General features: G+C 37.7%; 1 protein-coding gene across 2 annotated transcripts in view; it reads left to right on the forward strand.

Annotated features, from left to right (window-relative positions):
- zgc:171482 (zinc finger protein) overlaps nt 1-22,884 on the forward strand; it is a 73,453-nt gene that overhangs the window by 40,689 nt on the left and 9,880 nt on the right. For both annotated transcript variants that reach the window (XM_053679723.1, XM_053679724.1), the window contains exons 4-6: nt 4,933-5,092; nt 10,069-10,302; nt 16,310-16,406. In XM_053679723.1, the coding sequence (XP_053535698.1) occupies nt 4,933-5,092; nt 10,069-10,302; nt 16,310-16,406 (491 nt within the window). The remainder of the gene's footprint in view (nt 1-4,932; nt 5,093-10,068; nt 10,303-16,309; nt 16,407-22,884) is intronic.

The raw sequence follows: 22,884 nt of genomic DNA on the forward strand, positions 1-22,884 counted from the left end.
CTCGTTTCCTGCATTGTGATTTTCACATATACTATATAATAATGTGCCCTTAATGTGAATCATCTTCCCAATCTATTCAGTCTCAGTCACACTAAACAGGTTCATTATTGCTCTAAGCAAAACAGAAATTGTACTTGCAGTTCTTTCAAACTCTGAGTAAAATCATCCATATTTTTCAGTGAATCTTCCAGCTCACTAATATTCCTCAATCATAATAGTACATGCCAAGATTTCCAGTTTAGATGTTTAGATTTTCCAGTTCTGTTAGATGAATGATTGGCAAGCTAATAATGTAGTTAGCTGTGAGCAGCATCTTGGAATGTGTCACTCTGTATGTGTTTGATATAGTCTAGTGCCTGGCAAAATATTTGTGCACAACTAATTATGAACCATGGTCTATAATTTGTAGCGCATCTGTGTTAGGTAAGTGGCCAAGAAAAACAACAAACTATATTAAAATGCACTTTGTTTTATTGTTTTGCTACGGTCAGTTAAATATGTTTTCCTACCCCTGCAGTTTGTAGATCAGTTTGTATTAGCTACATGACATCAGTAAGGTCATCCAAGGTATGTACAGACAATGTCCATTGTAAAAAGCGCTGTACAATAAAATTTAATTGAATTGTACAGTGGCGTCCAAAAGTCTGAGACGACTAGTGAAAATGCTTCGATTTTGCATTCTTTTCTAAATAATACAACAGTTTTCATTACACATGGTCTGCATTTATGTAGCACCTTTTTAACCTTAGTGTTGCTACAAAGGGCTTTACATTTTTTCTCATTCACCCATTCACACACACACACTCATAGCTGCTAGCCGGCCATCAGGAGCAACTTGGAGTTCAGCGTCTTGCCCAAAGACACTTCGGCATGCGGAGGCATGTGGGCGAGGGATCGAACCGCCAACCTGCTCTACCACCTTCTACACAGCCACCCCGTTTTATATTATTATGTCTCCTTTTTGCTTTAATGACAGTGTGCACTTGAGCTGGCATGGACTTCACAAGTTTGTGCAAAACCTTATGATTCATTTTAGATTAAATCCAGTGTCGTAAGGTCATAAGGTCACAGTAAGGTCAGAGCAAAAGCCATGCAAACCAACAGGACATCCAGACTAGGTATGTTTATTATGTGGAATTTTGACCTTAAAAAAAAAAAAAGAAAATCAGGAGGGATGTCTAGTAATGATTTAGATAATGACCTGGATTTAACTTCTGGTATCAGACTAGACCACAATCACAAGTACTTATTATCCTTCATGGCTTCTAATTAGTTGAAACAAGGGAATATGTGGTGGTCAGATTTATATATGTGTATATATATATATATATATATATATATATATATATATATATATATATATATATATATATATATATATATATACATATATATATATATATATATATATATATATATATATATATATATATATATATATACATACATATATACATATATATATATATATATATATATATATATATATATATATATATATATATATGTATATATGCATGTATAATTTCAAAACATGATTTGATAGCTTATACTAAATTTCATTTAAATAAGTATCTAATCTGCTCATTTAAGTTATGTAGAGTGAGGGTGCTCAATTCACATAGTATTAAGGTGATTCAATTACGGTACAAAATCTCATGAGGATGTTGGCGCTGACAGGAAGAAATGACCATAGTATTAAATTAACTTTATTAGCTTATGTGTGGTACAATAATGCAGTGGGTGATGTCGCTGCCTTACAATACCATGGTCCTGTGTTCGATCATGAACTTGGATGAGTGTTCAGTTTTATTCCAGGATTTTTAAAAATACATCATCAAATTATGTTTTCTATACAAAAACAAATTAGGTTAATGTAACACAATTCATTCATGTTGAACAAATGTACACATTTCAATTAAGTAAATTCACATAACTTTTTTTTCAGTGTGCACTAGGTGTTATACCTGCCTGCTGCAGCTGATACAGTCATACCATCTCCTTTACCATGTCATTGTCACCACTGTGCTATGTACGATCACCCCAACCAAGTAATAACTGGTCAGTAGTGGTCCTGTAGTGGTTCCATCCCATTGATGGACAGGGTTGTTAAATGGGCTACAGTTGAATTAAAATGAGTAAATTTGATCAAATTGGCCACACGTAATATAGAGGTGAGTAATAAACTGGTAGCTAGTGTATAATAAAAACGGCTTGGGTTTCCTCTACTCTTTGATAATTGTGGCCGCAACAGGTGAGATATACACAGCTATGTGTGTTTGATTTATACACTGTTTGAACCTATTGTCTATTGGGACAGTGGTCTGAAGATGTGTCTTAACTTTAGTTCACAAATTATTTAAGGCTGTAGTGCTGGAAGACACTGCACACACACACACAAAAAAAAAAACAGGAATAGTTAATATTTTTCATTTCATGGTGTTCTTACAATATAAGGAGGTACTGCTTGGTTGTGCATTCAGAAATCATTGTTATCGCTTTTCATTAATGAACAATTTAGATTTTTAAACCTAAGGATGAAAAGGAAAACTTTAAAGAAAAAACAATTAAGGTGAAGTGATGAGTGTTGGCAGCTTTGAAGAAGGATTTATTTCCTCCTCACTTTATAACACACAATCAATTAAATGATTGTTTGATTTATGGTAGATTTAATACCATAAAGATAACATAACTTTTTAAGAACATTGCATGTTTTGTTTTGTTTTTTAACTTAAATTTACTTAAATAAGCAAAAATTATATTCCAACAAACTGTTCTGTAAGAAATTTCTTTGATGTTTTCACATTGAAATATATTTTTTTTTATTTTAATTTCAACATTATCCAAATACTATTTGTTGGTTTGTTTTTGTTTTTTTAAGTATAGAGATGTTTTGCAAGTGATTATGCAAATGATTTATATAAACAATGCCTTATAATGTTTTATATGCTTTATATTCAATAATTAAATATGCCTTTAATTGTTGTATATAAAGCATATAAAGCATTATAAAGCATTGTTTATATAAATCAATTGCATAAGAAAATGGAAAAAAAAACAGATACTAAAATTTTGGTAATCAAGATTAAGATGAATTGTGATATTGATTGTTTTAAAATAATAAATCATTTATTATATTGTTTTGTTTGATCATTAATTACAGTCCCCTCCAAAAGTATAGGAATAGATAATCGTAATGTAAAGTAAAGTAGATACCACTTATTTGATTGCATATCCCTTGCTTGCAATAAGTGTATCAAGCCGGCAACGCACTTACATCACCAAATTGTTGCATTCTTCTTTTGTGTTGCTTTTCCAGGCTTTAATTGCAGCTTCTTTCAGTTGTTTTTTTTATTTTGTGGGGTTTCTCCCTTTGGTCTCCTCTTCAGGATGTGAAATGCATGCTTAACTCATTTAAGGTCTGGTGATTGACTTGGCCAGTCTAAAACCTTCCACTTTTTTCCTCTGATGAAGTCTTTTTTTAAGTTGTGTTTTGGGTTATTGTCTTGCTACATGATAAAGTTCCACCTACATAATTATATTGAATGCATTTGTCAGTAAGCTGGCAGACAGAATGTTTCTGTAGTCTTCTGGGTTCATTCTGCTGCTGCTATCAATAAATATTAGTGTGAGTATTCCAGCCACGCAAGCCCAAGCCATGACACTACTTCCATCATGCTTGACGGATGAGTTTGTATATTTTGGATCATGAGAAGATCCTTTCTTTTGCCACATGTTGGCCTTTCCATCGCTTTGCTAGAGGTTAATCTTGGTTCTGAAACTTTTGTGGCTCATCTCTGTATTTCTTTGCGGATTCCAATCTGGACTTCTGATTCTTAGTGCTCATGACTGGTTTGCATATTGTGGTATGGCCTCTATATTTCTGCTCTCAAAGTCTTCTTCGAACAGTGGATTGTGATACATTCACCCCTGCCCAAGGAGGTTGTTGGTGATGTTTCCAACTGTTGTTTTTGGATTTTCTCACACAAAGTTGTTGTTTTCCTTGGCCAACCCATTCCGTGTTAATGGATTACCATGATGCTCAGTACACCAGCGGTTTCTTTCGTGATGTCTTTCTTTTTTAGAACATTCCAAAATGTTGTATTGCCTATGCCCAATGTGACATGCCTCTGATTGATTTTCCCTTCTTTTCTCAGCTTCAAAATGGCTTTTCTCCCACAGACAGCTTTCTCGTCTTCATTTTTGTTGATCCTTATAAACAACAAATGCAGTCTTCACAAGTGAAAACCAGGGCTCATACCAAGAGGAGATATTAAGAGTTATTAATTGTTTAATCATTCAATCTAACAGGGCACATCTGGGCAACAAGAAACACCTGTCAATCACGTTTCAATTTTTTTGATCACTTGAAAAATGGGTAGGTTCAAACAAAAAGTCCCATGTTCTAAATTGTTTAACAAATCTAGATGTAAATATCAGAAAATGAAACTGGAATTTCGATCTACCATCTCATATTTATTTTTTGATCTCAAATGCAAACTGGCTTGCCATTCCAGTACTGTCAGAGGGAATGGTTTATTCTCCCTGTATTGTGTTGTGTACTCCTTGTAAATTGTACATATTTGTATGGCAGTCTGGGAAAACCTTTTACATGTCAGTTAGATAGCGTGACTTCCCTCCTGATGTTCACTGTGTCAGATTACATTTAGCTAGAAAGGTTTTAGACAGCTTTAGTTTGGTGAAATATATTTAGGGTGCCTTACGTATGAAGTGGGTTCTAGCCAGAAAACAAAAAGATTTTTCTACTTTTTTTTTGGCCTCAATAGTCATTGGGCTGTTCATGGCCCCTACGCACTTATATTAACGAGCCCATTTTTGTGTCTTTTCAAAGAAAGTTTTACATCATCGATGTATTTAAACAACCTTTTTTCTTGTGCTTCCTTATCAAACCTGCTGTTGTCTCTCCTACAGGACAGTGCAGAGAATGAAGTGGACAGGAACAAATGCTGCACGCTCTGCAATATGTTCTTCACATCTGCCATCGTGGCTCAGTCACACTACCAGGGTAAAACGCATGCTAAGAGAGTACGCCTTGTTCTCGGAGAGCAGCCCAGCTTACCTACCCCCACAGGTCAGATTAATATGAGCAATGTTTATTCCTCATAAGTAACATCTGAATATGCTGTGTGCTTCTCGCTGTGCTTTTGATTACTGTAAAGTCCGTGTAAGCCAGGGGTTATGTTACATATGTTAAATTTTTAACTGGGATATTAAAATTATTTTCTTAGACACTATTCAAATGGATTCTTATAGCATGCGCTATAAAGCTTGTCAGTAGAGGTTACATTAGCTGAGGTCAACAGAGCCCTAGAGCTGGGCAGATAGCATGCAGAAGCGACGATGCACTGTAAAATACTCAGCAGACTGGAATTAGGTGCCCAGTGGTGTGCTTTTTCTCCAAGTAATGAATCAGAGTCGGCCTGTAAAAATTGGGGCAGGGGACTGCTGTAGTGTGAAGGTACAGTAAATCCTGTGTGGCATGCAGCTCCAGCTGAAATCATGCTGGGACAAACAGGCTTTATTTAATACCTCCTGGCCTGACGCTTAACTCAGAATTAACTCAGACTGAACTCAGCCCCTTCTTGCACTCAGGCTCTAGACTGCATGGACACAATGAAGACTTATGACTCATGTCCACTGGGACATGAACACATCAAGGCTACTAACTTCTACTAACACAATAATTTAATTTTATTCCTCAGACGAGTCACTAAATCTGCAACTTTACTTATGATTACTGTGACACTTTATGCAGTACGTCCTCTATACAGTATGTCAGGATCAGTGTACAGTATATTGTGCTTTTTGCACCTGCTGTGAGCTAGGTTGAATTCTCATGAGGCTGCTGTGTGAGGTGGCATCCCAGGTCACAGTCAGTGTGAGTGTGAGCATGCACGGGGCTGACACTTTCTGACAGAGCCATTAATCTTTATGCCGGTGGTAATGTCCCATTCCATTCAGCTTTCAATTCAAATGTGAGCCCAGCAGCAGATAATGAACTAATGCTATTAGTGTTGCGCCAATAGATATTATCATATATTGCAATCATTTAAGTAAAATCTGGACTGTTATTTCACAAATTATGACGTTCTTTTGATTCTCTCTCACAATGGTACAACACCTTTTCACATGTATTTCTATACATATATTTTGCCAAAGCACAGCTTCCCAAGGAGTTTCTTTCTCATCTACAGTTTTATGCTATAGAAAAGATTGTGCCTTTTTTTTTTTTTTTTTATAAAATGACTCTAACTACTGTATATTAACTGAATGTCTCAAACTGAATGTCTCAAACTTAACTAGATAAATATAGATTTAACACTTGGAATAACTATAATGTGAATTTTCAGTTTATTATTTATGGTGGGTATATATAACATTTCAATGAGAAAAACAATAACGAAGTTACTGCACATGTACGTTCCTAATCATTTATGGTTGTGCCATTTTAAAATGTAAAGCTTTCAAAACAAAATGATTAACAATAAATGAGCATTTGTGATTACTGGATGCTTGAAGAAAGAATGTGTGAAAACAGCTGTGAAAAGTGCCTTACGCTGGTGTGCATTATTACTTGATACAGTCCCCTCCGAATCTATTGGAATGGCAAGGATAATTTTTTTTGTTTTTTTGTTTGCTGTAGACTGAAGACATTTGGGTTTGAGATGGAAAGATGAATATAAGAAGAAAGTTTAGAATTTCAGTTTTTATGCCATGATGTTTATATGTAGATGTGTTAAATGACATAGAACACCTACCCATTCATGCAATTATCCAATCAGTCAATCATGTGGCAGCAGCGCAATGCATAAAATCATGTAGATACAGGTAAAGAACTTTAGTTAATGTTCACTTCACACATCTGATAGAGGAAAAAATTGTGATCTCTTTGCCTGAGGCATGGCTGTTGGTGCCAGACAGGCTGCTTTGAGTATTTCAGAAACTGCTGACCACCTGGGATTATCATGCACAACAGTCTCTAGAGTTCACATAGAAAATTTGAGAAAAACCTAAACAAATCCAGTGAATGGCAGTTCTGCTGGTATAAACACCTTTTTGATGAGAGAAGTCAGAGGTTTGAGCTAACCACTCTTTAAAACTGCGGTGAGCAGAAAAGCATATAAAAACACACAACACATGCACTCCTGTCAGGCAGGAACAGGAATCTGAGGCTACAATAAGCACAGTCTCACTGAAACTGAAGTTGATGCTGTCACCTGGTCTTCTTCCAGTCATTAACTGCCCAGTTTCGCTGAATCTGCATGATTTCATGCATTACAATGCTGTCACATAATTGGCTGATTGGATAATTTCATGAATCAGTAGGGGTATGAGTGTTCCTATTAAAGTAACTTATATGCTAAAAGTATAATAGCATATCTATATTCACATGGATACTGAATGTAAATGAAAGAGGTGTGATCAGTAGAAAGGTTTGTGGGGTTGATGTATTATGTGGACTGGAGTTGGTGCTGACATGGAATGTGTATGTAAATATTGGAAGTGACAGTATGTTTGTGAAGGCCAGCGTCAAACCGAAGGGTCTGTTTGAAAATTTAGCTTGTATGTGATGTATGGAACAGAGAAGAGGTGAGAATGCTATTTAAGCACTTGTACCATACTGATTGACAGGAAAATGTACAACACATCTACAAGCAGTGATTAATGATAAGTATTAAAAGCATGTCAACGTCTCAGTCACAACACAGTCCAACTATAATTATGTTTAATGGCCTACTTTGTGAACTGATATGTTATACTTATGGCAATTAAGCCGTACATTAGTGAGTAAGTGCCTGGTGTAAGTCATTGTGGTACATATGGGTTTATTCACTCAGTGTGAATGTTATGTGCACTTTAGCAAGACCTTGTTTTGTGCTTGTTTTGAAACCAAATCTTGAACTGACAACACTTAATGTTGGTATTATTAAGGCTATTATTAAAACAAACAAACAAACAAACAAACAAAAAAAACCTGTGAAAGTGAGACAAAATCGATTTCAGAAGTATGCTTCAGTCACCTCAGACCTTGTGACTGGAAATGAGCCAGTGCCGGGGAAAGCTGTGAGTTGTTGTGCTGAAACTTGGCAGGCGACGTGGGTAGGTTTGTTTCCATTTAATCACAGAGTGGCACATTTGTTTTCATGTAGTTCGCTCAGTGGCCATATTTCAAAGACATTACAGAGATGCCTAACACTTATAGTAGAGATGGATTATATTTAGCCTGTCAATGTTATTAAGCTCAATTTCCATTCATCAGGCTGCAATTTCCTGCAAGCAAGATATCTCATGTCTAGACAAGCAGAACATGCTTCATCAACATGTACATCTGTTACTTTCTTTCTCTCCACTTTACTTTTTGGAAGAGTTGTGTTAGGATGTGAAATTATATTTTAAGTGTAATCTTAAGGTATTATTGAAAGAGTGAGTGCAAGTGAATTCAGGAAAGATTATATTCAAAAGTATGTTTCATGAAAATGCATACTTTCAGCTTGGGACAGATGTGATAGATGTGCATTGGCAGTGACAGTTGAGGCTGTGTGATGAAGATGCCTTTGAGAATAACCTACCTGGCCGGTCTCTTATCATCTCCCTGCCATCTATCTGTACTTCAAACTCATCTCCTGTGATATACCTCTGTGCACTGCCAGGCTATCTCAGTAAAAAGCTCTTACTCATGCATTGTACATTCAGCAAGAGAGGTAGAGATGGCAAAAAGAGAGAGAAATATGGAGTGCAACTTTCATCTTTCTTCTTTTTCAAGCAGACCTGAAAGGTCAGTGTGAAGGAGTAAGTCTTCTCTCCCATTTTCCTTTTATCCTTCCCATAACTGGATACAATTCGAATTTCAATCTTTCTTTAATTTTAATAACAAAAGACATTTAGCTAACACTATGCACATGTAATCAAATCTCTTATTGTCAAAGAAAGCTTGCTGAAATGTCCATTTGATCTATTCACATTGGTTTGAATCATCTCACTTATAACAGCATTGTGGGTGGTGAGAGGAGGAGAGAGAAGCATACTAGCTGTAACTATGTGTTCTTGGCTTTGTGTTGGTTCAGTATGACTGACTAATGAAGTAAATGCACTAAGCACAACCTTGACAACCAAAACATTTGACATTCAGTCTCAAAAATTAAACAAGGAATCTCTAATTATGATGCATACATTAATGTGATGCTCCATTATTAAAGGTTCAAGGATTATTTAAACCTTGTGTTTAGTTTCTTTTTGGATAGTCTTTTCCATTCTGAAAATATTAGCATCCATACACAGACCCACATGCAATGTGGCAGCGTATTTAAAGCAATCTAAGGTCTTCTCACCAGTTATATTTGATCTGAGGAAACTTTTTTTAAGCATGAAGCTGCCAGGTTATTGTAGCACTGGTGTAATGTATGTCCTGGTAGAGTTGTCACTGATGTATTTTAACTGGAGTGTACACACGGCTATATTTAATACATTATGCTGTAAATGTTGGAGCTTGCTTTCTGTCCACATTGATATCCTAGCAACCACTGCTGCGTGCCTGGCAACCTACGCTGGGCTGCACTTCCATTGCCTTCTCCATTCTGTTTTTTTTTGTTTGTTTGTTTGTTTTCCACTTTGTTTTTGTGCTTTACCTGTTCCACTAAGGTTTTGTGTAAATTAGAAATTAGGCTTTAATTTTATGCTCCAACAGATGCAGGTTCTGTCATGCCTTGAAAGACAGATGAGTCTGCAATGGTGTCAAGGCCTGTAGGCTCTTTTTGGGCTGGTTACCATGGTAACAGGTCTGTAGTGACGAGGAGAGGGGGCCACCTGTAAGACTACAGTTTCTATACTCCTCCCTTTTTAAAAATGGATGAAAATTCCCAAACATGCAAAGAAATATGTCTCTGGAGAGGTGCAGGTGGTCTGCTAACCTACATCTCAATTCAGTATTTTACACTTGGTGCAGTTACTATAACAACACTCCAATGAGTATGTGTATATGTCTTTATAAACAATGCACCACAAGCATAAAGATTGAGCATAAAGTTTGTTGTAACCTTCCCTCTACAGATTCAACTGCAAATACCCCTCAGGCCACAGACCCAGCACCACCACCTTCACCATCATGGCCCTCCATGGGTAACAATGGCGAAGCAGGCAAGTACTGCTGCCTGTGTGGTGCCTGGTTCAACAATCCACTGATGGCACAGCAACATTATGAAGGCAAAAAGCACAAAAGAAATGCAGCACGGGCACGTCTCCTGGAGCAGCTGGCAGGCAGTCTGGATGCCACCGAGAGCACAGGTAAGCTGGGTCTTTGAGGGCTGAGGAACAGGATGGATCAGGCCGGTCCGGAAAACAGAAGGGGTTGGGATCACTGGTATCTCAGGAATAGCATGTGTAGCTCCAGAGAGGAAGCTTCCAACAATTATCCTGCACCTTTTGATCAAAGTAGGTGTGTCACATCATAAAAGACCAAAGATTTGCTCAGGTACTGTGGCGTGAGACCATTCAGTGCGTTATAGGTCAATAGTAGTATTTTATAATAAGTGCAAAATTTTACTTGGAGCCAATGCAGTGTGGATAAGATAGGGGTGATATGGTCATATCTGCTGGTTCTAGTAAGGACTCTTACAGCTATATACTGGACTAACCGGAGCTTGTTTATGCACCTACTGGAACATCTTGGCAGTAAGGCATTACAGAAATCCAACCTAGAGGTAACAAAAGCATGAACTAATTTTTCTGTATTGTGTAGTGACATTAGATTTCTTATCTTAGCAATATTTCTGAGATGAAGGAAGGCTATCCCAGTAATATTATCTACATGAGCATCAAATGAAAGACTGGAGTCAATAATCACACCAAGGTCTTTTACTGCTGCACATGATGAAACAGAAATTCCATCCAGAGTTACTATGGAATGAGAAAGCTTAATTCTAGCTACATGTGGTCCTAGTACAAGTCCTTCTGTCTTGTCAGAATGAAGTAAAAGGAAGTTAATAAGGATCCAGTGTCTAATGTCCTTTACACATTCCTCAAGTTTATTAAGCTGGTGTCTCTCATATGGCTTTGCTGAAACATACAACTGTGTCTCATCAGCATAACAGTGGAAGCTAATACCATGTTTACGGATAATATGACTCAGAGGTAGCATATATATAAAGAAAAGAAAAGTTTTATGTTTAGATGAGCTAAACTCAAGACCGAGTCCACCAATATCCAGTAACTTGGTGTTTGCAATCTTGGTTTGTTGTGATATAAGCTCTTAAGCAGTGGTGGCTCAGTGGTTAAGATTCTGGGTTACTGATAATAATGTTCAAGCTGCCACTGTTGGGCCCTTGAGCAAGGCCCTTAACTCAAGGCCCTTAATGCCCTGGCTGACCCTGTGCTCTGACCCCAGCTTCCAAGCTACGACAAGCTGGATTATGTGAAGAAAGAATGTCACTCTACTGTGTATATGTGACAAATAAAGGTGAAATCTTCGTTGAACGGGACAGACCAACTTAGGCTAGCTTTTTTTTTAACAGATACTCTACAGCCACGTTTTCATATATTCTAGGTTTTAGGGAGCCCAGACAGTACACATTGTACTCGGTATTCTTAATTAAACTCTCCAAGTGTTTCTGTGCCATCAATGAGAGTTAAAGAGAGGATAGAACAAAAATGTGAACCATCTGGGGGTCATCAAGTCTTAGACTGGGAAAATGCTGCTGAAGGGTATCAGTGTCAGCTCTACCCCATTGGGGTGACAACTGGCATAAGCACATTGGCAATATTAAAGCACTGTGACCAACCAAATGACACTTGTCATTCATTTTTAGCTTCCAAATATATGAGGAAGGCAGGTTCTTTTATTCAGGGTGAACATTTTACATGCTAAAGTCTTTTCCGAGATCTTTAGAAATACCAGATAACACAAGGTGAATGAGATTTTGTTCTGTTATGCTTTGGGGAAACGTCCATGCTGGAATGCTTTTCACCGAGCCAGCAAAACACCGTCCAGCTAACAGAGGATCAGCAGGTATATGGTGCTAGTTTCTAAAGACAGAAACACCACAAGCTGCTATATAAAAGGCGTGAGCCAGGAAGTCATAGTTTATTTTCACAGCTGTTCTGTAATCAAATCTGGCATGGAGATTTCAATGGATTTAAATGTTGTCAGAGGATCAATTTATTGTATTTGTACCAATAGCACATTTTTATTCTAAGAGAACAAACAACAGCTGCTGTGTATATTCTGGTTGTCAGAAATGCTTCTGAAATAGTTCACTGAGACAACAAAATGGTAAAAATTATTCTTATGCTGATATACCAGTTAAACAAGCATCTTAAAAATCTGGAACCCTATAATCATGCTGTAGGCAGCAACCAAGTGAACCGATGTCCTTGTTTATAGCATTCCACTGTGAATGTCACCTTCTATTTAAATCTCACCAGAAATATTTGCTGTTGATTACAATACCCTGCAACTGAGACACACAAGTCTACCACCTCTAAACTGGTGATGTTAGAACAGCTAAATTTAGCCTGAGAAACACCACAGCTCATCATCTTCATTAAGTCAGAGTGAGAGAGATCTATGTGCTCACATTACAGTATGAACAGCCCAGTTGTCTGTAGATATGGTTATACTGTAGTTGAACAAGTACAAGCAAATGAATACCAATTAATAACCCAATTAACATACACTTTGCTTTTAAAATCATATCCAGATTTCACTGCAACCTGCCTGATCACAAAACATGTTTGACATTGCGATTTATATAAACTGCACGTAAATTTGGTGTGGCTATACTGTAACAAACCAGACCACTGCTTAAAGCCTGTTACTATGTTACAAATTAAACAGGGACTATGTAATGAACTGCCCCGTCTGCCTTAGCCTATGGAACCTGGCTCGCTTTCTTCCCATTCACTGGTGAAATGATCCTCTCACCTGCCTCTCAAAAGGCCTGAATGGCTTGTTACTGCAATGGAGAGGAAACAGAATGAGTGAGTCTCTCCTCTCCATGTGGTACATCACAATGTTAATGTGCTGCCTTACAAATGACAGTAATCTTGAACAAGAGCGCATGTCAAAAGTCAGCCCACACACTTTAGTATATACTACATAGATATAAAACACACAGTTATAGTGTCTACTTCAGTATATTTCTTTACCAACCTCCTTGTAGAGAAAATAATTGGATTAATTATGACGAAAAAGTGGATTAATCGTGACGATTTTTCCAGGTTAGGGATGTAAATTATGAATGCGAATTGATTATTTGAAATGAACAGAACGCATTACAAATACAAATATGAACAAGAGGCACACTATTATTTTTTTTGCCAGAAAGGTTCACACAGTAGCTGGGTTGAGACTAGTGTGCATTGGGACCGGGATGCAACAAAAAAGTCAAGCAGGCGGGAGGTTTTTATTTTTTCATGTGGGCATCAGATATCAAGTATGTGGGACAAAGAAAAAGCACATCATAAATGTGATTGATGCATTTACTATGCTTGTTCATTCATCTGTAGTAACTGCTTGGTCATGTGGGTTAAATTAGGCTATAGGTTGTTTATATTTTGGAAAATATATCCAACTAAATTCAGTAGAAAATTTTGTAGACTGGTACAAAAAAACCCTTTGAGAGGTGAAAGCAGGGGGAAAATATATCCTGCATACATCACACACACAGTTTGGGTTTAAATCTGAATATAATATTTGGAACACTAAACAGATATAGATAGTAACAATGCGTTACACCCTGAATCAAGGTATACATACAGTTAGTCTGTTCAGTAATGTGACTAATTATACTTTACTTTTCATGAATGTGCCACTCATGAAAAATTCAGCTATTCTTTTATGTTTGAAATGTACCAGGTAAGTAGAATTGAACATGAATATGCTACAGTATATGCACATCAAGTATGGTGATGCTTTATAGCTATGGCAGTGACTTAGCATCTTAAATGTCTTATATGTCAAGCAGCTGTGAAGCAATTTAATCATAAATGAATGCATCCAAAACAGATGAAGTGCCAAGGCGGTGCTATCACCTATCTTTCCTAGTCAATTCAACCAAGACAGGTCAAAAATTGAATTCTATAAATGCTTTTTACAGCTTTGTAGCAATTACCAAAGGAAAGTTTTTAGATTGATGACCCACTTGTCTGAAAGTACAAGTTTTTTGCCCACAGCCAACACTCAGCAGCAAACCTTCATCTACGTCCTGTGGACATTCATCAGCCTGGGTTCTCTCCCTACTTCTTATTCTCAGCGTGGATCTTTCTGACATGTGGTGCAGTTTAACTACCAGCAATTCTAAACTTCCATAGTTTCTTGCTAGACTGATTTATTAGCATCATATTGTGAGGTCATTAGCTGCCCACCATGCAGGACACATTCATTTAAGAGAGCTCATTAACAGAAATAAATAGTTAGTCGTACTATTAATGGAATGATGTTGCTTCAGTCACATAAGGTAGAGAGGCTAATTCTGGTGCTCTTTGGGCTGAGTGTTAAACCTATTTAGTTTCTAGGGTAAAAGGCTGAAAAATTATTTATAGGCACTCATCACAACTAGGAGGAAAAAAAATCATGAACTTCATGAACTTCAGTGTAAATATATCTAAATTATTCTAGGAAAAACAATATCACAAAACTGTTACATATACACTATATGATCAGAGGTTTGTGGATACCAGACCGTAATTATCATATGTGCTTTCAAAATTTCAGATTTAGTCCCTCCTCCTCTTCTGGGAAGGCTGTCCACTAGATTGTGGAGTGTTTCTATGGGGATTTGCCCATTTTCCCCACAAGAGCATTAGTGAGGTCAGACACTGATGTTGAGTAAGGATGTTTGGGAGGCAGTCAACATTCCAGTTCCAGTTCAGCAAACCATGTCTTCATGGACGCTTTTTGCACAGGGGCATTGTCATGCTGGAGCATGCTTGGGCCCCTTAGTTCCAGTGAGGAGAAATTGCAATGCTGCAGCATACAAAGACATTCTAGACAACTATGTGCTTTGTAGCATCAGTTTTGGGGAAGGCCCACATACAGGTGTGTCCACAAATTTGGTCATATAGTGTAGAAAATGCCATGTACCCTATGCTTAAGCGTTTGAACTATATATATTCATCCACCATCCTACCGGGTAGCCTGGAACCTGGAGCCTATCCCAGGGAGCATGGGCACAAGGCGGGGTACACCCTGGATGGGGTGCAAATCCATCGCAGGGCACAATCTCATACACATTCCCACACTCACTCATACATTACGGAAACTTTAGACATGCCAATCAGCCTACCATGCACCATGCAGTCTTTGGACTGGGGAGGAAACCGGAGTACCTGGAGAAAACACAGGGACACGGGGACACGGGGAGACCCCGCAACATGGGGAGAACATGCAAACTCCACGCACACAGGGCAGTGGTGGGAATCGAACCCCCAACCCTGGAGGTGTGAGGCAAATGTGCTAACCACTAACCGCCCTTGAACTGTATATCGTATATATCCATTACATATATGCATTTGCTTCAATAGCCATTAGTGATCCAAAATATTTAGAGCAATGTAATCACCAAGTAATTTAAGAGAATATAACAGCAGCTCTTGTGAGATAAGGGTGCTGAAGAATGTTCAATGCCAATAAATGTCATAGTTATCCAAAATAACACAGCAGATGTCTTACAGAAATGAAGCCACTACATGTAGCCACGTGGTTTGCTCATATGTGACGAATGAGTGTTGCTGCACTCATTCTCCTCAGCCTCTCAGCTCTCACTCTCTCCATCTCATGTCTCATGTGCTCCTTTATTCTACTCATCCATCCATCTATTTTTTTTTAGCCCACTGCTGTTCTTTACCACCTGCAAACCCCTTAATTAACATGCATCTGTTTTGCCTCAGTTGCATGGCTGCACACATGGCTTATCTCCATTCTGCTAAATCATCCAATAAATTTTTCCATCTAATCAAAAGTTCAGTGGAACAAAATAAATTTTCTAATGCTAATGCAGACTCAAAAATTTTAAGAGACTGAAAAGAAACTGATTTAGCTAGTGATCTGGTGTGATAATTACTACATCCCATATGACACTGACATGGTCAGTTGATGTACTACACTGCGCAAACAATTAGTACATAATTATTAATACAGAAGTAATACAGATGTTTCATCACAAAATGCAGCAATCATCTGAACTAGTCCAAAAACAAACAGATTTATGTTTATGCAAACGAATTGACAAAATCATCATCACTACAGTGCCTTTAACAATAAAAGTAATGTTTCTTTCTTTTGTGTGTATTGCAGGCCTGCGCAGCAGTTACTCGTGCAGTGTATGTAATGTGGTTCTGAACTCCATTGAGCAGTACTATGCACACCTCCAGGGCTCAAAACACCAAAACAAGTAAGTGAAATTCACATATCTCTCTGAGCAGTTGTGATTGGACATTGTACCCTTTTTTATTACTTTTTTTTCCTGTACTAGTGAACTCCTCAGCCTACACAACATCTCTTATGTATTCATGCTTTTTAAAGTTTCTTTCTTTAAAATTGTAGTGAACTTGGATTATCCTTCACTTTCAAACTGACCAGAGTAATATTGGTTCCTCAGTTCACCAGACGAAGCTGAGTGGGTGATGATGGCCAGCCAGCTTTTACACCTCCACTGTGTTAAATGAAAGCCAAATCAAACATATTTGCTTTTCTGTAACAAACAAAACTAGAGTAAACAACTCATTCCAGTCAGTACAAACTGGAGAAATGCCATTAATCGATACTTCCACCAATTGACTTCCTCTTAATTATGGCCAGATAAACGTGCCATTTTGTTTTCTATTATGTGTTGCATCGACTTGTGAGTTTTGCTACTGTCATTCAAAATGGAATGACGTCTAGAGAGAAGGGAGCGAAAGAAGGCATGAGAGTTAGCATAAATATGTGAGAAATAGAAAGAGAGGAGGAGAAATCCTGCTATGTGGAACCTTGACAGATTGCCTTTAATAGGTCAGGCAAACACTTAATGCCAGCCACAACTGATCTTTTTCTCTTATGGTACATTGCTGGCCTAATTTGAAGTACTGTGTTAGTAGACTCTAAAGCACACACAAATACACATGTACATGTTTGTCTTATTATCTTCGTGAGGACCTTTTATTGAAAATTATTATTGCTGTTAAGTATGGCAGCATGCCTGCACCTAAATCTAACCCCGACCTTTTACTCAGAATCCAAAAGGGTTTTTTCTGTTTGTTTGTTTGTTTGTTTGTTTTATTGTGGGGATATACCCAAGGTCAAAACTGTCAAATATTCCTATACTTGAGGTAAAACATGCTCACACACACATGCACACCACACACTATTAAACACACGTGCGCACGCACACACACACACACACACACACAAACCACCCCACACCACCACCAGCACTGTACTTAACATGCCAACAGTGCAGCAGAGGCAGAGGAGGACACAAGCTGAAAGCCAAATCACCACTGCCTTCTATCACCTTCCACTCATTCATGGTAATTGCAGCTACAGCTTTGCTAATGAGAAATCGTTAAAGACTGAAGTATATCTGTGAAAGGTTATGGTACAGTCATTCTAATAGGTACACATGCATTCCAGTCAGCTAAAGACCATGTAGGTCTATTTCGCATCAATACACAAAAGAGACTTGTTTATCCACAGAGTCTTTTTTTTTTCTTGAACACCTCCTCAGTGAGTCAGTGAAGCATGATGGTGCTGAGGAGAAAAAAACAGACCTCAGATCTTTGCCCAGATACAAGTATTTATCAGATGGAGTCTATCTAATTAAGATAATTTGTCACTGTTTCACTGAAGCTTTACAGGATGAAATTGTTACTGGCTAGAATCAGGTGAAACTATGATCTCAATTTCATGCCATAAATTGTCAGATTGTTTTACTCCTCATTATAACCACAGTGGTCGATTGAAGATTGTGAGGTTCGGCTGATCATTTTGTTAAACATCTTGAAATATCAGACACAAAGATATTTAATTTCCTAGGCATAATATTGAACCTAGATGCTAGGTCAAATGCTGAACCCAAATGTAGTATCAAATTTACTCATAAGCAGCTGAACATGTTCAAAATAAAATACAGTATATAAATACCCAGGGTCTGATTTATTAACCATGCATACACACAGTTTTGTGCATAAACCATACATGCACACATTTCTTCACATAGAATGTTATTTATTACAAGTTCTTCTGGTGCATAAGGACGTGTGTAAATTTACGCACACTTCTGACCACGCGAATTCAGGAAGCCATAGTGGGAGAAATGTGTAATCAAGAGTAAACTGATTATGAGGAGCTCTCATCCCACTTGTTGTCAATCATGTCAGCATAGTTGACAGGGTAATTACTGATTTCGGTGCTCACAAGGTGCAGACAGGCATCACAGAGGAAATATAAAGTAAAATCTTATAAAAGGCACATCTAAAGATTGATTGGGATGATTGCTTGATTGCTTGAAGATTCGGCACACACAGCTTTGCGCAGAGAACATCTGGAAATTTCCAACCAAATAAGAGCCAAATAATGATATGCATTCATATGCATCACACTACAATACATTTTATTTCTGAATTCAGCAATGTGTAAAAGTGCCTAATAAACCTTCGCTGGTTTTACTCTAGTTCAAAACAATAGTACCTCCACTTCATATCTTGATTAAGTTCAACTTCTTAGAGCTTTTAATATGTTTTTTAAAGGGAAGTTGTTTACCATATATGGTGATTTCAGGGTGTTTCATTATGGAAATGAGTGTGACTATGCATGAGCAGAGCAATTTAAAATGTGTTTAGGATTACCTTATGTGCACTGGCATTTCTTACATGCGAATTTAGAACTTCTGTTCTGTGTACACTTTAATAAATGAGATTCTTGGTTATACGTCACATTTTGCATAGATACACCACTGTCTAAAGCATTGCTCTCCCATTGCGTTTTCCAATGACAGACTGTAGATCATCAGAGATTACTGAAAAGAAAAGAAATTCTGAAATACAATCAGCACAGAACAGGTTTGCAGTATGCAAGACAAATTAGAGAGGATGTGAACATTTTCTAAACAAGAGTGGAACGATCAGTCCAAATTTAAAACCACTCATATTTGAGTGAGTGTAAAGGAATGAAGATCTCACATTACATGACTGTGCTCTTGACTACTGGCAGTAAAATAACACCATATGTGTACTCTACAGTTTATGCTTCATGACCGTTGCCAGCATTCCCTACAGTAATTGTTTTGAAGTGCAGTAGTACCAGTTGGGTTGTAAAATAATGTTTATATTAATCCATTTCACCTACCATCTGTTCTATGAATTTCTAAAAATCATTGAGAAGAAACTTACCTAATCAAGGTCCCTGACATCAATATGTTATATAAATCATCAAACTGCAGTAGATTCAGTACAAAGATATAGCGTTTTATATTGTATGTTGAAGATAAATTTCAGTTATAAAGAAGCAAATAATCACACGCACTATGTTTGGGTTGCTACTACAGATTATCACAGTACATTAGTCCTTAATATATTTTGAGTTGTAAAGGTTTTTTGTTGTTGTTGTTGTTTTTTTTTTTTTAAACCATACTGTTAAATACAATAGGGCATATTCAGCCTAAAGGAACTGGCATGAAGAAATTTATTTCTGAAGACCAGGAAGGGTAGCAGTCTAAAATAAGTAATAAACTAATCATCAATTTTTTACTCTACAGGGGAAAAAAGCATCAATACTTGTACCATGAACTTGAAATGACTTTTTTACCTCAAGTTGAGGAAAGCCTCACCTGCTTTATGATATAAAGTGTAGAGATGGACTCAATTTGGCATTTTAAACAACCAGAAAATATAGAATGTCCCTATTTTATTAATGGATGTAATGAACTCTCTGGCGTTTTGGCTTTGCCTGTTTCCCCTAGCACATCTTTTTTTGCTTGTATCCAATCTCGTCTTGCCAAATCAGCTATTCCATGAGGAGCAACAGTGACAGTTCAGTGTGCATCAGCTATAATTATCCCACTGCAAAAGGGGTAAAAAAAAAAAAAAATGCAATAAATATTTCCTCTGAGTTGACAGAAAGCTGTCACATATAGCTCAGCACTCCCTGCTGTGTCACATCTGTGCTAAATTACTACCCATCAATAACACAAATCCTGAGAAGCTTTGTTGCTGTTGTCAAATTAAAGAGGAAAATGAAATGTATGTTGAAGGGGTTGAAGTGTTCGGATTTAAATACACCAGAAGTCTCACTAAAGGGAGAAATGTCTGTGGACTTGTGTCCAGGCAACGGGTGTGTTTATGGTTCAGCACATGCAGGGCAATTTTTTTTAGCAGCACTGTTACTTCTCTCAGTATGTATTGAGAATGTATTGCAGCAAATCCATATTCAAGTGCAATTTTGAATAGCAACCAAACTGTGTGATGCTACAGAGGCCCTAATAACTATCTTTGTGTATCATATATACAGTATAAATAAAAACTACATTACATGTTTAGACAGATGTGAGAGTAATCTACCATAGCACACTATGAATGGACTGTAAAAGCAGTGTATTTGACACTATGCTCCTTGTTAGTTTTCTGTCATCATCTGTCAAGATGATTGTGCTTATGAATGTGGACGGAGTCATATACCACTATTTGCTAACTTTAACATTTGCATATTGCCAGTAATCAAATCTGTAGTGCTAGTCCACATACTGTACTGTTACAAAGTGAATCATATCTCCTCAGTATGTAAGATGTTTCATACCATGCTGCTAAATTTATGTTAGTATTCTCAAATTTGTCAAACCCAAATATATAGCTTTTGGGCCTTTTGGCATTCTCAGTTTCATAATTTATGGACAACACAATATTTAGATTTATTCCAGAGTGCTCGAATCTGATTGGTCAGAAAATTATGACCAATATGCTATAACGGCATCTGACAGTAGCTCTAATAAGTTATCATGTCTGTATTAACATCCTACACAGAGACATACACTATACTTGTATGGCTAAAAGTATGTGGATGCCTGACCATGACCCCTCTATGTGGGCTTTCCACATTTTTTTTTGCCACAAGGTTGGAGGCACAAGGTTTTTTTTTTGCCACAAGGTTGGAGGCACATGATTGTCTAGAATATATTTGTATGCTGTAGCATTACCTTCACTGGAACTGACTCAAACCTTAAACTGGAGTCTGACTCAAACCTGTTTCAGCATGACGATGCCCCTGAGCACAAAGTGAAGTCCATGGAGACATGGTTGCCAAGATTGGTTTGGAAGAACTTAAGTGGCCTTCACAGAGCCCTGAAGACAACCCCACTGAACACCTTTGGGATGAGTCCACGCACCAGGCCTCCTCCCCCAACATCAAGGCACAACTTCAACATTGCTCTTGTGGTTGAATCCACAAATCCCAAAAGCCATGTTCAAAAATCTAGTGGAAAGCCTTCCAAAAAGAGTGGAAGGTATTATAGCAGCAAAGTGGGACTAAATCTGGAATTGGATGTTCAACAAGCACATATGGGTGTGATGGTCAGATGTCCACATACTTTTGGCCATATAGTAGCAATCTACATAAACATATGTGTAATTGTTGATATGATGAAGTTTTCTATGATAAGACATTTATTTAGCATTTATGGAAGGAGTCTGATATTATTAGTTAGCAGAGACAAAGGAAAATATTCAGAATAGGACTACTTATAAAGAAACACAATCAGTTAAAACAAGATCAATCATGGCTGATGTGAATCTAACACACTGTTCCGTGTCTAACAAAAGGTGACATGCACACAAATTGGATATGTAGGTTAGGCCACAGGGACAGTGTACTGGCCAGGCAGAACTAATAAGCACTAATCAGCTCCACCTGGTACAGTCTGTTGGTGATCTAGCAGAGAGGTTTGTCACTCCGTGCCCCCCTTGTTGTCACCCCCTGTGCCCTGCAGTCATCTGGGAAGGTTGTTATCTCCAGTCATGAACATCCGACAACCTGCAGAGAAAAGAGTCATTTTATTTATAACCACCAAGTTCCTCTCAATCCTGCCTCTCAGCTAATCATGCTTACTGACCTTAGTACAGCTACGCTGGGCTCTGTTCCCTCGATCTGGAATCAAGAAGCCAGGCTAACAGGGTCAGGCTCGACTGCACTGCCAGATTTGCTTAGTCGTGCTTACACGCCAGTGGCTAGTACTGTCCTCCACCAGGATGCTCACAGGGTGCCACGCAAGAAAGAATGTGCCACTTCTGTCTGGAACCTGCTTCTGTTAAACTTCACTGTCACCCTCAAGTCAATACCACCAGAACGTGGCCAGCATTTGCATGAACGTCACTCTTCATATAGCACCACAGCCTAAATGTGCATGCTCAGTCACTCTGCTAATGCCATGGATCTCCCAGTGCTGGAACAGCTCAGCCACACACACCCCACTGACCTCTATGATTCCATTCAATGTGTGTATCTGTCAACTAAGGGTGGTTATTCCTATTCATGGTATCACAATAATAATTAGTTTAAAAACGTTTAAAAACATACAAGCCAATGGTTAAATTTTAATTAAAATGTATTATAAAATCCTTGTACAGTATATGAACAAAAGTATGTGGACACCTGATCATCACACGCATATGTGCTAGTTGAAATATATGCACTTACAAAACACATACAGATTTTTTTTTAAATCATATATACTGTATGGGGAAAAAATAGACACTGTATGGGAAAGGGTATGCACTGCAATTCCATGCACTTCTATGCATTTGATAGCTATTGTGCATGATAAAGTTAGGAACATGCTAGAGTGTTTACAGCAGTAGTGGATTATATAGCAGTTAGTCAGTGAGGAGCTTTTTTTCAAGCAC

Source organism: Ictalurus punctatus, chromosome 3 (genome assembly GCF_001660625.3).
Source record: "Ictalurus punctatus breed USDA103 chromosome 3, Coco_2.0, whole genome shotgun sequence".
Lineage (NCBI taxonomy): Eukaryota > Metazoa > Chordata > Actinopteri > Siluriformes > Ictaluridae > Ictalurus > Ictalurus punctatus.